This window comes from Python bivittatus, unplaced genomic scaffold (assembly GCF_059951505.1).
Source record: "Python bivittatus isolate LINGU-HERP-01145 unplaced genomic scaffold, Pbiv_v1 ctg000080_np1212, whole genome shotgun sequence".
Taxonomy (NCBI): Eukaryota; Metazoa; Chordata; class Lepidosauria; order Squamata; family Pythonidae; genus Python; species Python bivittatus.
In genome coordinates this window covers 35,949,517-35,963,367 of record NW_028277035.1, presented here as the reverse complement: position 1 = coordinate 35,963,367, position 13,851 = coordinate 35,949,517, and the positions used below count along the sequence as shown (strand labels likewise).

The 13,851-nt window shown below is 39.3% G+C and overlaps 1 protein-coding gene across 3 annotated transcripts in view; it reads left to right on the top strand.

Annotated features, from left to right (window-relative positions):
- Positions 1-13,851, top strand: part of FLT4 (fms related receptor tyrosine kinase 4) — a 117,753-nt gene that overhangs the window by 88,406 nt on the left and 15,496 nt on the right. For all 3 annotated transcript variants that reach the window (XM_088133844.1, XM_088133842.1, XM_088133843.1), the window contains exons 19-26: positions 340-453; positions 797-885; positions 5,051-5,207; positions 9,340-9,434; positions 10,719-10,841; positions 11,834-11,945; positions 12,758-12,857; positions 13,108-13,213. In XM_088133844.1, the coding sequence (XP_087989970.1) occupies positions 340-453; positions 797-885; positions 5,051-5,207; positions 9,340-9,434; positions 10,719-10,841; positions 11,834-11,945; positions 12,758-12,857; positions 13,108-13,213 (896 nt within the window). The remainder of the gene's footprint in view (positions 1-339; positions 454-796; positions 886-5,050; positions 5,208-9,339; positions 9,435-10,718; positions 10,842-11,833; positions 11,946-12,757; positions 12,858-13,107; positions 13,214-13,851) is intronic.

Below are 13,851 nucleotides of genomic sequence, written 5' to 3'. Positions count from 1 at the left end.
TTGCTAGGGTGGTTTTCCAGTGCAATCTTCTATTTTCAGAAGTAAATTCCACATCATTTTTGTGCATTTAAGGTTCTGATATAAGAATAAAATAGTTGTAGGGAAAAGACTTTGTTGTGCTGGCACAATGTCCATATAAATAAATGCCCTTCAATAGGTTGTATGTAGTTGCAGAGACCTGCCTTAAAAACAGGATGCTGCATGAATTAAGTTCTCACTATGTTTACACCGCTTAAAATGTAGAAGTTTTTAATCCTTTCATCTGAAACTTAAATATAAATAGTTGAATGGTTGAAACACTAATACTGATGTGTATAACTGAAGCTAGACTTGTTTCAGAGGGAGCTACTGCAAATGAGCACAAGGCTCTCATGTCGGAACTGAAGATCCTCATTCACATAGGAAATCATCTGAACGTGGTAAACCTCCTGGGTGCTTGCACCAAACCGAATGGTAAATATGCTTTATCAGTACTGAATGGCAAATGAGAAAAATAAAAGCAATGCTACAAAATCCTGCTGATTAAGCACAGATTCTGATGTCAAATATTGCACCTGCACAGATTTTGATAGTGCAGGTGTGTGTGCTCTATTCAGTAGTAAAACACTTGCTTTGGATATTAAGATCCTACCAAGCTGATCGTTTTGTTGTCTGAAACTCTGCAGAGTTGCTGACCACCATTATTGGTAATCTTAAACTCAATGAACTGATTGCCCCCCAAAAGGCAATGTCTGCATTCATGACTCTTTCTGTGCAATTCCCTTCCTTCCTTTCCTCCTTGGCTTCTCTTTTGCAGGTCCCCTCATGGTGATTGTTGAATTCTGCAAATATGGAAACCTCTCCAATTATTTGCGAACTAAACGGGAAGGATTCAGTCCTTACAGGGTATGTAACTGATGTTATCTTAGCACTGTTTCTAATCGCTATTTTTGGACAAGGAGGTGATGGTGGTGATGATCTGGAGAAAATTTAGCAATGAAATTAGAAGAATATTGCATGTATAAACTTTTCTTTAAAGTCTTCTGTCACTGTTGCTTGAGATTTGAATGGGAGACTATGTGAGATGGTAGTGACATAATTTGTGTCTAAAGACAAGGTCCAGAACCACCTGCTGGAAGAATGATGATGCTTCTCCATTGAGAGCCCATAGCTTTTGCTTCCAAATTGCCTTCCCTAGTTATTATTTTCATAATCGGTGAGCCTGGCAAAGAGAAAATGAGCTCTTTGAGCAAAGTAGGAGGGCTTGTGGATGCAAGAAGAATACACAGAGTTTAGCGTTTTTCTCCCACCTACCGCTCTTCAGTTTTAAATTGTCCCCTCCCTCAGTCAGGTTCAGAAACAGTATTTCTTTAAATGTCTGTTGCATAGGAACAACAGTGGAAAGAGACTCTTGCCCTCATACTCTGTGGGCTGCCAAGGGCATGTAGAAGCCAACATGGGGAAAAGGGAGACTGGAATAGATGGACCTCTGTCCAGACACAAATCTGTCTCTGTCTTCATCTGTTCAGTCTCATCCAACTTTCAGATGTATAGATTAGCTCTTTTCATTCTTTCTGATGTTTTACAAATTTGCTTAATGTTTCTTGCTTGATGATATCAATCCAGCGCATTCTTTGCCAGCCTCATTTCCTAATAACTCTAACCATTCCTGATTTAGCTAAGCAATTTGATTGCAGGACATGACTAAAATGAGGCAGTCTTAACTTGGTAATCTTAGCTTCCAGTGATATTTGTGGTTTGATGAGGTCTAAAATCTCCTTGTTCAATATTTTTGCTGTGCAAGATATGCACAGTAGCCATCTCCAAACCCATAATTCTAATTTTCTTTTATCCATGTTTTTTATTGTCCAACTTTCACAATCACTTGGTATTAAGACTGATGTCCTTGCTTTTCCATATCTTTTCTGTGCTAATCACTGCAGTGTGCCCAAGTATATTCTACATTTCATTTGGGGTTCAGAATCTCCCATTCAGTTGATTTTGGAACCAAGGAAAATAAAGTCCTGGACTGATTCAATTTCTTTGTTGTCGACTGTTATCTTAATGTTGCCATTTCCATGTGTTGTCATTACTTTTGCCTTCTTGATGTTTAGCTGCAATCAGCTTTTTCATTCTCTGCCTTGACATTTAGGATAAGTTGTTTTATATCTTCTTCATTTTCTGCCACTAGAGTGGTGCCATCTGCATATCTTAAAATGTTAATGTTACTACCAGCAATTTTTATTCCAGTTTCTGATTCATCTAAGCTAAGATTCCTCAAAACTGCCTCTGAATATAAACTGAATAGTACTGAGGTTAGAATAGAGTCCTCCACACACCTTTTCCACTCTTGAACCAGTCTGTGTCTCCAGAAGTTGTTCTGACAGTGGTTTCTTGGCTATTGTGGAATTTTATTAATTAAATCAAATATACTAGAACACCCATTTCTTTCAGGTACTTCCATAATTGTTCATGTTGAATGAATTTGAAAGCTTTGCTATACTGGATAAAGCATACATATAACTTACTTTCAAATTCATGTGCTTGTTCCATGATCCATCAAAGATTTGCAGTGTGGTCTCAAGTGCTTTTTCCTCTTCTAAAACCAGCCTCTATGTTAGGCAGCTCTTTTTTCATACTTGGCCCATTTGTTGTTGTATGATTTTCAACAAAATTTTGCTGGGATATGATATCAGGGCTACTGTGCACGAGATGGAACAATAACAAGTGTCACCCTTCTTTGGGATTGGAATGAACACTGATCTTTCCAGACCTTTTGGCCATTCATTGACGTCCCATGCTTTTTGACGCAATTGCTGCTGTTAGTCCTGGTTTAAGCAGTTCTGATGGTTTGCCATTAGTTCCAGGGGTTTTTCTCTTTTGACTATTTCTATGCCCATGCTATCTCATCTTCCAATCTGTCTTGGTCTGCTTCAGGTGTCTGCTTCTTACATGGTTGAAGAAATTACTAATCATATACAATTTCTCATTGTATTCCTTCCATCTATTTTTATTCTTGTCTTTGCCCCTTTTGGTTCTTTGCATGCAGTGAAAACTGTTCGAGTTTTCTTTATTAGGGCAAAAAGGTCTCTGGTTTGTGCCCTTTTCAGTTTCTCTCATCCATTTTTTTGCAGTGCTCATTCCAATATATATATATATATATATATTGGTCTTTTCTAGCTTTGTGCTGAAATTCCAAATTTAGCTGCCTTGCTTAATCTGTGCTACTCATGACTTCTTTTCTCAGCACTTGGATGGTTTCCTCTGACAGCCATTTGCTTATCTTTATTGTTTTTTGTATGGGACATGTTCCTGGGCTGTCTCACTCACCATTGACTGAATAAACATTACTATTACTACTGGACTGTTTCACTGATGATCTTTTTCATTTCTTCTCATAATTCATCTGGTTGTTTTCCCATAAAATTAAATAAGTTATATCTGTTATTTACTTCAACTACACAAAGAGATGAAATTTTGTCAGTGTCATGTTAAGTGGGTGCTATGTTCTTTTTGGTGTTGCAGAATTTGAATTTAAAACCACTTTGGCTAACAGGAATAACAGTCCTTGTCCATTATTGGCTGCATAAGACGTAATTGATTTGGCTGTGGTACAATCCATTTGGAGATGTCCATGTGTATAAGTTTTAGTTGAATAAACCATGTACTGGTGATCCTCAGCTGATGTTCTTGATAGAACTTCACCAAGTGATTACCTATTGCATTCCTTTTCCCTAAAACAAATCTGCCAACAATTTCTGCTTCGGCTGGTGTGGGTCTTCCAGGCTGTGTGGCTGTGTTCTGGAAGTTTTGTTTCCTAACGTTTCGCCAGCACCTGTGACCGGCATCTTCAGAGTGCAGGAGCACAGACAGGAGCAGTTCTCTCTGTGCCCAGGGTGATGTGACCCTGGGCACAGAGAGAACTGCTCCTGTCTATGTTCCTGCACTCTGAAGATGCCAGTCACAGGTGCTGGCGAAACGTTAGGAAACAAAACTTCCAGAACACGACCCCACAGCCCGGAAGACCCACACCAGCCAACGTATGCCGGCCATGAAAGCCTTCGACAATACAATTTCTGCTTCTTTTTCTCAAATGTTGGGGTTAAAATCTCCCATAATGTATACTATATTCTGTATATCTTTTCAGCATTTCTGTAGTGTTTTTTGAATGTTAGCATAGAATTATTCTATTTCTTCTTTGGATGCATCTGTTGGTGCATACATTTGGAAAATTGTGACACTCAAAGGTTTTGCTCTGATTCAAACAGGCATTATGCTGTAATTTAGTATTTGGAAGTGTTCAACTTATTTGGTGATTTTCTTGTTTGTTATCAGGGCTCCTCCATTCCTTCTGATGTTGTCATTTCCAGAATAGTACTCTGTAAACTCATCTGACTGAATGTAACTGTTTCCTGTCCAGTTGATCTCACTCCAGTTGATCTACTTATTTTGATCTTTGACATTTCTTTTTTATGATATCCAGCTTCTCATGGTCCATACTTCATACATTCCAATTCCAGTCATTCAATCTTGTTCATTTTCTTCCAGCACAGATGGTTCCTTTCATCAAAGGCTTCATTAGCATTCAGGCTTCTCAAGGGGGTTTCTCCTGCTGTGCCATTATCTCCTAGACTACTTGTAACATGTTGATCTTCCTCAATAGCACATTTGATACTTTCTTGCCTGGAAGTCCAACTTTCTGGTATCATCTTCAAACTTTTATTTGAATTTTTTTCCCCATAACTTTGGTGATAATACTGGAATAGGACATCAGGTCTTTCTCCAGCCCTTCCCATTTGTCCAGGTTTGGGACTGGTGTACAGATGTGTTACCAGATACAAATAGGGATTTCTTATCTTTATCACCCACCTTATAGCTCTATGGTTCATCTGTATTCTGACTTGTATGTCTGCTAGTCCCATGTTTACCCTAACTTTCTATCTGCTAAATGAAGTTTAGTGTGTTTTGGCTGCTTGTCCTGATATGAGAAGAAATATACATAATGCCTGAATCACTGAGTAGTTAGTCTGTCTTCTAGTAAGTAACTTTTGTGGTCTGGCCTTCTTCCTAGGAAAAATCCCCCAGACTGCGCATCCAAGTTCGTTCCATTGTGGAAGCAGTTCGAGCAGACAAGAGAAGCCGGTCTTGTACCCGTGACAGTGCAATTCTTAATAGACTTCTAACGAACAAGAGTCAGATAGCATCATCACCACATCTCATACAAGAAGGTAAAAAATAGTGGCTGTCCATTTTTCCTTCAGAGGACTATAATTAAATGTGCAGGATTTCTTAAACATGGTCCTAGTGAATCTTGAAAACAAATGATAGCTAACGTGGGTTGCTGCTTATCCTAACCTTAGCCATCAGAAAAAAATGGGTGAGCAAGATACTTGATGCTTTATATACAGTACTTTACATACAATGTAGAGTGGGGAGCTTCAAGGACTGGACTGTTCACTATCAGTGTAAATGGTAAGGGTAGTATGACTTACCCAGCAGTTTATAGGATAGGGAGAAATAGTGAGTCATTATACCATGTTCTACTTCATAAAAAGTAGGTCACAATAAAGTCAAGGAGGATCCAGAATTTTCAGAGGAACTTGTTATGTGATTATATAGTGTGTGCCATCAGATGAAAATGAGGATTTCATGATACTGGGCTGCATATGCTTCCCCAGAGATTTTGATGGTGTCTCCTCCAAGGCCCTCTTTATTTTTTACAAAATATGTCTTCAAAATTAAGAGGTAAAAGATATAGAATTCCAGGGGAGCACCCTCAGAAACAGTCTCTTAAGTATTTGAAAGGGACAGGTTTAAGAAAAAGAAACTGATGTATTCAGAATATTGAGTGCTGAATGAATGAACTTTGATTTATGAATGAACTTTGTATTACATTCAGTTTCAGAAATACCTTGAGGATAATTTTTTGCTTCTTTCCAAATACTCAATTTAATGAGAAAAGGTGTGTGTGTGTGTGTGTGTGTGTGTGTGTATTAAATATTTCTATCTGGATCAGAGTATATACATAATGTTAACAAAAAACAAACTGTGCTCACCCTGTTTCATATTTAAATTTGATGATAACTTTTATTAATGAATACTATTATTACTAGTTGTACAGGTTAAGCAACTTTATTCAAATGTATCTTTGAGGAACTTCACCAATATGAACAGTAATTATAATAATAATTATGCTAATATACTCAGTAAATAACAAGATGCAGTCATAAAGGTATATTTGCTTTCATATTCTTTCAAAAATAGGGGTTCAACTTTTCACCTTTCCCACTTCTCTCTTAGACACCCAAATATTTTGTATGAGACAGTTCCCTTTATCAAAACAATCTCTTGCCTTTCCTGGCACACCATTGTCTATCACTTCATGAATATATAAAACTTTCCAGAAATATTTACCATTTTAGCTAAGGTCACATGGCAAGGATATACAGTGCATTTGGAAAGTATTCAGACCCCCTTCACTTTTTTCAATTTTGTTATGTTGCAGTCTGATACTACTAATCGTTCAATTTTTTTTCTCATTAATCTACACTCAGTACCCCATAATGACAAAGTGAAAACAGAATTTTAGAAATGTCTGTAAATTTATTAAAAAGGAAAAACTGGAATATAACATTGGCATAAGTATTCAGACCCTTTGCAACAACACTTGAAATTTAGCCCAGGTGCCTCCCATTTCTCTTGATCATTGCTGAGCTGTTTCTACACCTTGACTGGAGTCCACCTGTGGTAAATTAAATTGATTGGACATGATTTGGAAAGGCACACACCTCTCTATAGAAGGCCTCACAGCTGATGATGCATACTGTACCAGAGCAAAAGCCATGAGGTCAAAGAGCTCAGAGATAGGATTATTGCAAGGCACAGATCTGGGGAAGGCTACAAAAAAATTTCTGCTGCACTGAAGGTTCTCAAGAGCACAGTGGCCTCCATAATTCTCAAATGGAAGAAGTTTGGCACAACCAGGACTCTTCCAAGAGCTGGTCGCCTGGCCAAACTGAGCAGTCGGGGGAGAAGAGCCATAGTAAGAGAGGTGACCAAGAACCCGATGGTCACTCTGTCTGAGCTCCAGAGATCCTCTGTGGAGATGGGACAAAGTTCCAGAAGGACAACCATCACTGCAGCCCTCCACCGCTCTGGGCTTTCTGGCAGAGTGGCTAGACGGAAGCCTCTCCTCAGTGCAAAACACACTCCCGCTTGGAGTTTGCAAAAAAGCACCTGAAAGACTCTCAGACTGTGAGGAACAAGATTCTCTGGTCTGATGAAACCAAGATTGAACTGTTTGGCCTCAATTCTAAATGTTATATCTGGAGGAAACCAGGCACTGCCCATCACCTGCCCAATACCATCCCAACCGTGAAACATGGTGGCAGCATCATGCTGTGGGGGTGTTTTTCAGCAGCAGGGACTGGGAGTCTGGTCAGGGTTGTATGGAGCAAAGTACAGAGATGTCCTCAATGAAAACCTGTTCCACAGCGCTCAGGACCTCAGACTGGGCCAAAGGTTCACCTTCCAACATGACAACGATCCTAAGCACACAGCCAAGGCAACACAGGAATGGCTTAGGGACAACTCTGTGAATGTCCTAGAGTGGCCCAGCCAGAGCCCTGACTTGAACCCTATTGAACATCTCTGGAGAGACCTGAAAATGGCTGTCCACCAATGGTCCCCATCCAACCTGATTGAGCTTGAGAGGATTTGCAAAGAAGAATGGCAGAAAATCCCCCAATCCAGGTGTGCAAAGCTTGTTGCGTCATACCGCAAAGGACTCGCTGTAATTGCTGCCAAAGGTGCTTCAACAAAGTACTGAGTAAAGGGTCTGAATACTTATACCAATGTGATATTTTAGTTTTTCTTTTTCAATAAATTTAGACACTTCTAAAATTCTGTTTTCACTTTGTCATTATGGGGTACTAAGAGTAGATTAATGAGAAAAAAAATGAATTTGAATGATTGTAGTATCAGGCTGCAACATAACAAAATTGAAAAAAGTGAAAGGGGCCTGAATACTTTCCGAATGCACTGTATAATTCTACAAAAGATCAGTACCATTCCATGGCTAAATCATTTGTAGCACCTTGGCAAAAAGAAACACACAGCTTTCCTGCAGGCAGGCAATTTCATTATCTGACTGTTCATGTTTTTTTTTTCCAATCAGGAAACAGATGCAGAAATCCCCCAAAAAGACATATTCAGTTCACTCTTGATTTCTTTAGCAGAACTCATGTCTATCTGCTGTTAGGTCTCTCATAATTAAACTGCTAACTCTTGACAGATAAATGATTTACTTCCATTTATGGATAGATATTTAATAGAGAGATACCTTACATCTTATGTGAAGGCTGGCCATGTTCTCAGCCCCACTGCACTTGCTACCCAGCATATAGTTATATATATATTCAAGCTCCATTGTGTTCATTTGAACTAGATTGTACAGAACTATTTGTGGGTCCTCCTAGACTCCTGGCTCCTGCTTGAGGGGGACGTTTGCACAGATTCATCTTGTGTGCCAATTGCACCCTTTCCTGCACCAGGAGCCCTTGCTCACAGGCACTCATGCCTTGGTCACTTCCCATTTGGATTACTGTAATGTGCTTTACATACCCTTGAAGATCACCCAGAAAGTACAACTGGTCCAAAATATGGCAGTTCACCCAGTATTGGGCTCCTCCCAGTTTGCCCATGTTACACCATTGCTGCACAAGCTGCACTGGCTTCCAGATTCTTTTCCAGTGCAATTGAGGTTGCTGGTTATCACCTTTAAAGCCCTACATGGCACAGGGCCAGGTTATCTGCAACACTACCTCTCCTTGAGGGTATCTGCTGTTCCACTAGATTGCATAGAGTCGCCACACTCCAGGTTCCTTCCCAGAAACGTTGCCATCTAGTTGGACCGAGGAAGCGTGCCTTTTCTACAGCAGCCCCACTTGGCTTTTCCCCAAAGTGTTGGGATAGGGCGAGATAGGAATGAAAGGAGAGTGTTGTGGGCTGCATTTGGAAGTTTGGTTGTGATGCCTGGTTTTTCTGTTCTGAGGTTTTTTGGTTTTTGTTTTGTTTGGCTTGTGTTTATTGTCTGTATATATTGTTTTTATTCTTTGGTTGTCAGCCACCCAGAGTTTGTTTTAAATAATTAATAATCGATAATAACTTTGTCCTCAACAATAGTCATTGATCCCAGTTATTCCACTACCTCTTTTACTTTGCAAGATTTCTGTGGGACAACCTCCACCCCACCCGCCACACCCAAATGCATTAGTATATCCTGTTGCCTGGGGAAAGCAACCTTTTCTTTTCCACTGCCAAACTACAGAATGTAACCTCTTTACTTGCACATTTATATAGTGGATGATTTATGGCAAAGCCCTCTGACAATGGAAGATCTGATCTGCTACAGCTTTCAGGTTGCCCGTGGAATGGAGTTTCTAGCCTCTAGAAAGGTAAGTGCTTGCTATGTCTGTCTGTCTGTCTACCTACCCATCTCTATCCCATCATGTCTCTTCTGCCAATAGTTATGACTGGGGGAAAATATCAGTAATCCACAGAATGATGCATGATGCAGATAAATATAGAGAAGCTTTGAGAAAAGATAGGGAAAGCAGTTAGTGGATTCCACTGCCTGTGGAGGAAAATCTGTTTTCCTTATGGGGTGAGAGTAGGAATGGGGCTGAAGTAGGATGCAAATTTTGACAGATGGCCTGACCATGGGTTGAGCCGCCTGTTAAACACTGATTTGCAGATTGGGTGGGAACTATCCAGTAAAGAGAGACATTGTTTTCCTACATACTGCACAGATCACCTGCAGGGCCAGATCCACAGAAATGGGGTGACAAAGCCTGCCCATTAAACTGCAGCCAACATTGCTCCCCCTTCTGAACTGACTTTCAGTTGGGAAATTCATTTTTACACGACTAGTCAGCAGCTTAGGCAATGGAATGGCATTTCAGCCATTGCATTTTTTGGGTATGTGTCTAGACTGGTAGACACATATTTTAAAATGCCCAACTGACAAACAAGTCACGTGGTGACTGCCCAGCACCTCCGCCATGTGAGCTATCTCTCACAGCATTTTTTCCCCTGCATCTAGTGGTAGAGCATGGGGGAACAGTGCTGCCTAATGCAGGAGTAGCCAATACTGCTCTCCCATACAAGTGGTCAGTGGGGGCACTTTTTGTCACTTGTCCAGCTGTCTTCTGGAATGGATAAGTAGCCGGGGAAAATGCAACTTCCTTGAAAAGGATACAGCTGGCTGGCTGGCTGGCTGGCTGCTGCACCATTGAACAGGAGCACTTCATGCCACACTGTTTTGTTATAGGTCCCACATGTGCCACTGTGTTTCAGTTGGATCAAGCAGAGGCAGCGTAACTCTATTGAGAGCAAGGTTTGCTTATGGAATTCCTGGAAGCATCTGGCCATCCCACCATCAGATGCAACATACTGGACCAGATACACCTTTGATTTGATCCAGGATAGCATTTCTTGCTTTTTTTCCTTACAATCATATCTATAGCTTTCCAAATAAATGAGAGAGAACAGAAGGTGTTTACCACTTTCTTCAAATGAATGCTTGCTTCTCTTACTAATGTCTTTCATTGATAGTAGAGGCCTGATAGGGACTTCAACATTCTTCTTTTTCTAGTTTTAGTTTTAGTTTCCTTTTCACATTGCATTAAAATTTAATTTCTTTTTGATTTCTCCCTGCTCTCTCCTCCATTTTCCCATAGTGCATCCATAGAGACTTAGCAGCTCGGAACATCTTATTGTCAGAGAACAACGTGGTGAAGATTTGTGACTTTGGTCTGGCTCGGGATATCTACAAGGACCCTGATTATGTCAGGAAGGGCAGTGTGAGTTCTGGGTTGTAGTTAGGATAAAAAGGAATTGGTTTCAGAAGTTGGTTGCCAGTCAATTGCTTTCAGTATTATCATATAAAAATCAATATAGCTGTGTTAAACATGAGAGGAAAAAAAATCCAAAATTCATAGTGGAATGAGTCCTATTGTGTAAATATTTAGTCTAATGAAGATATTGCCTCTATGGATTTTGGATTTATTTTATTTACTAATGACCTTTGGCCATTCCAATGCAGAGGGAATGTCTATCCCAAAGAAAGGTACCTGAAGGAATGAAGCAGATATCTAATGTAATTTCTTGATACAAAGTATGTATTTGGTTCAGTGTACAAGATGGAAAATATACAGTATGCCTGCTTTGGAGAATCTCTAACCCCATAGGTAATTCTGAGCTGCCGTACCATAATCCCTTGCCATTGTCATACTGTTTGGGGCTGATGTGAGTTGGAAACCAACATCAACTGGGAGCCACATGCTTCCCACCACTGATAGGATCAGTAGTCTTTGGCAGGGCTTACGTGCAATCTGTGAGTCAAATGCTATCTCCATTTACTGATAAAGGTCCCTTGATACAACTTTTTAAAAAAATCTAATAACTAAAAGATAGGACTTTTTTTTTCTTGCAAACCTATGGTCTACAAAAATGTTTTAAGGAAACAAGTAATTAATATTTAAAAGTTATCTTGAAGCACTTTGGTATTTTAGTAATCTGCAAAGTTTGTATTTAAATGTGAGCCAAATTTCAGTTTTCTGCCTTGTTTTGGAACTCACAGTAAATGCAGCTGAAGCATCTAGGCAGATAGATTATACTAGGCTGCAACTTCCTGTGCTATTTGAAAATGAACATTTCTTATTTACCTTATTTGCTGCCCATCTTCAAACACCACTATAGAATCTCTGGAGATTTTCCTGTGCTTTTTTAAAAAAAAAAAAGTTTTTTTTTTCTTGGACTGTAACATATGTGCCCTTCTACTGCTATCCTGTAGGCCCGCCTTCCACTCAAGTGGATGGCTCCAGAAAGCATCTTTGACAAAGTTTACACTACTCAGAGTGATGTCTGGTCCTTTGGAGTCCTATTGTGGGAGATCTTCTCTCTAGGTGAGTGTTGAGTATTTGGACTCACGGGATTAGCTACATTTTTATGAGCATACAATTTTAAAAGTAGACTGCAGGACTCCCTACATTTCTTTATTTTCTACCACACCTGTTTTTCCTACATTTAAGTGATCAATTACAAAATTCTTCTGCCAGTCTACTTGCTTCATAATTACAAAGTCTGTAGCTGGATCCTGCATATCTCAAAGATCTGCCATCTCAATATTAATAAACTAGGTTTTAATTATGGCCCAACTAGTTGGCAATACCTAGCTGATTTTAACTGATCTCAAAAATCTAAGCAGAGTCAGTCCTGGATAGTATTTGGATGAGAGACCAACAAGAGTACCAGGGCTATAAGCTAGACTTTGAAATTAAAAAATGTCCTGGAAGACAATGACAAACCACTTTGATATTCTTGCCAAGAAAATTACATGGGTGTGTCCATGAAGTCATCAGGAGTCCAACTTAGTTTGAAAGGGACTTTACCTTTAATTCTGAGAATGTTCATAACATTCCCATATCATGCCAATTTTAGAAATTATGGCTTGAAGATGTCTTGAGTAGTTATTGAACAACTGCAAACAAATCTTGTGATTCTGACCCTTTGCATAGAGGATGTTTCAGCTTGTTTAATGGCTTCTGAGTAGCTGCAAAACAGTCATTGTGAAATAGGTTCCGTTACAGAAATTATTAAAAAATACCTGTATTTTATGTAGTGTTTTGTGTCAAAATAGTAGATAGGTACAGCTGCAGGAATCCATATATTATTTCTTTTCTTCCCCTTTCCCTTTATACCACTGCATCTTCTTCAGGAGCCTCCCCTTACCCTGGAGTACAAATCAATGAGGAATTTTGCCAAAGACTAAAAGATGGCACCAGGATGAGAGCTCCAGAATATGCTACTGCAGATATGTGAGTCAAAGTACTTCAATATATAGCCAACAATGAAGATACTAAATCAACAAAATATAGATCTACAGGAGGTTTCAGAGCTTCTTGTATGGGAGACTGAGGTGAATTACAAATGCTATTTACATCTCTTTTGTAGTAATACAATTGGTCTCAAGTATAGCATCTAGTTTAAGGATGGGTTTTTCCTTTACAGAGCTTTTCCATTTCATCTGTACCTGACTAACTTTATGCAAAAATTTGTTCTTTGCAGTTACAGAATAATGCTGAATTGTTGGTGTGGGGATCCCAAAGAAAGGCCAACATTCTCTGACTTGGTGGAGATCCTGGGAGATCTTCTTCAGGAGAATGTTCAACAGGTCAGTTTTCAATTATTATCACAACACAAAGGCAAGCTGCAATAATCAGCAATATCTGGAAAGGGTGTTGTTGTTGTTGTTGTCATTATTATTATTATTACATTGCTGAGTAAACATACAGACTTAGTGTGATCTAGCATTTCTGTTGGTTATCGATTTGTGAGAATGGCACATATGCAGCATATTAATAAATAACATAGCTTTCAATACAATGTTATAGCTATGGATCTCCGGATCAAATGTAATTGGACAGACACTTAATGTTTTCATAGTCCTGATATTCAAATAAAAGCTAGAAGCAAAAACTGTTTATTATATTGCTGCAACCTATGCAATATCATCAGGTTGGAAGAAATCACTTTACACTCCAGCCCTTTGTTCTGATGTAGAATCTTCTTTGCTCTGTCCCTGTTAACAAATGCAGCTTATTGTATCTCACAAACATCCTACTCTGTCTAGACTGCTGTGTGCCACGAGCAGACAATAGATGACTTGAAATAGAAATATATATTCTACATCGTTTTAAAATGATTTATGTAAGGAAGACAAAGCACAAAGCAAAAAATTAACTTGTGGCGCTACTAGGTGGATTCCTTTCCTGCTAAGAAGGGCAGAAAATAATTAGACCTTATATTAGC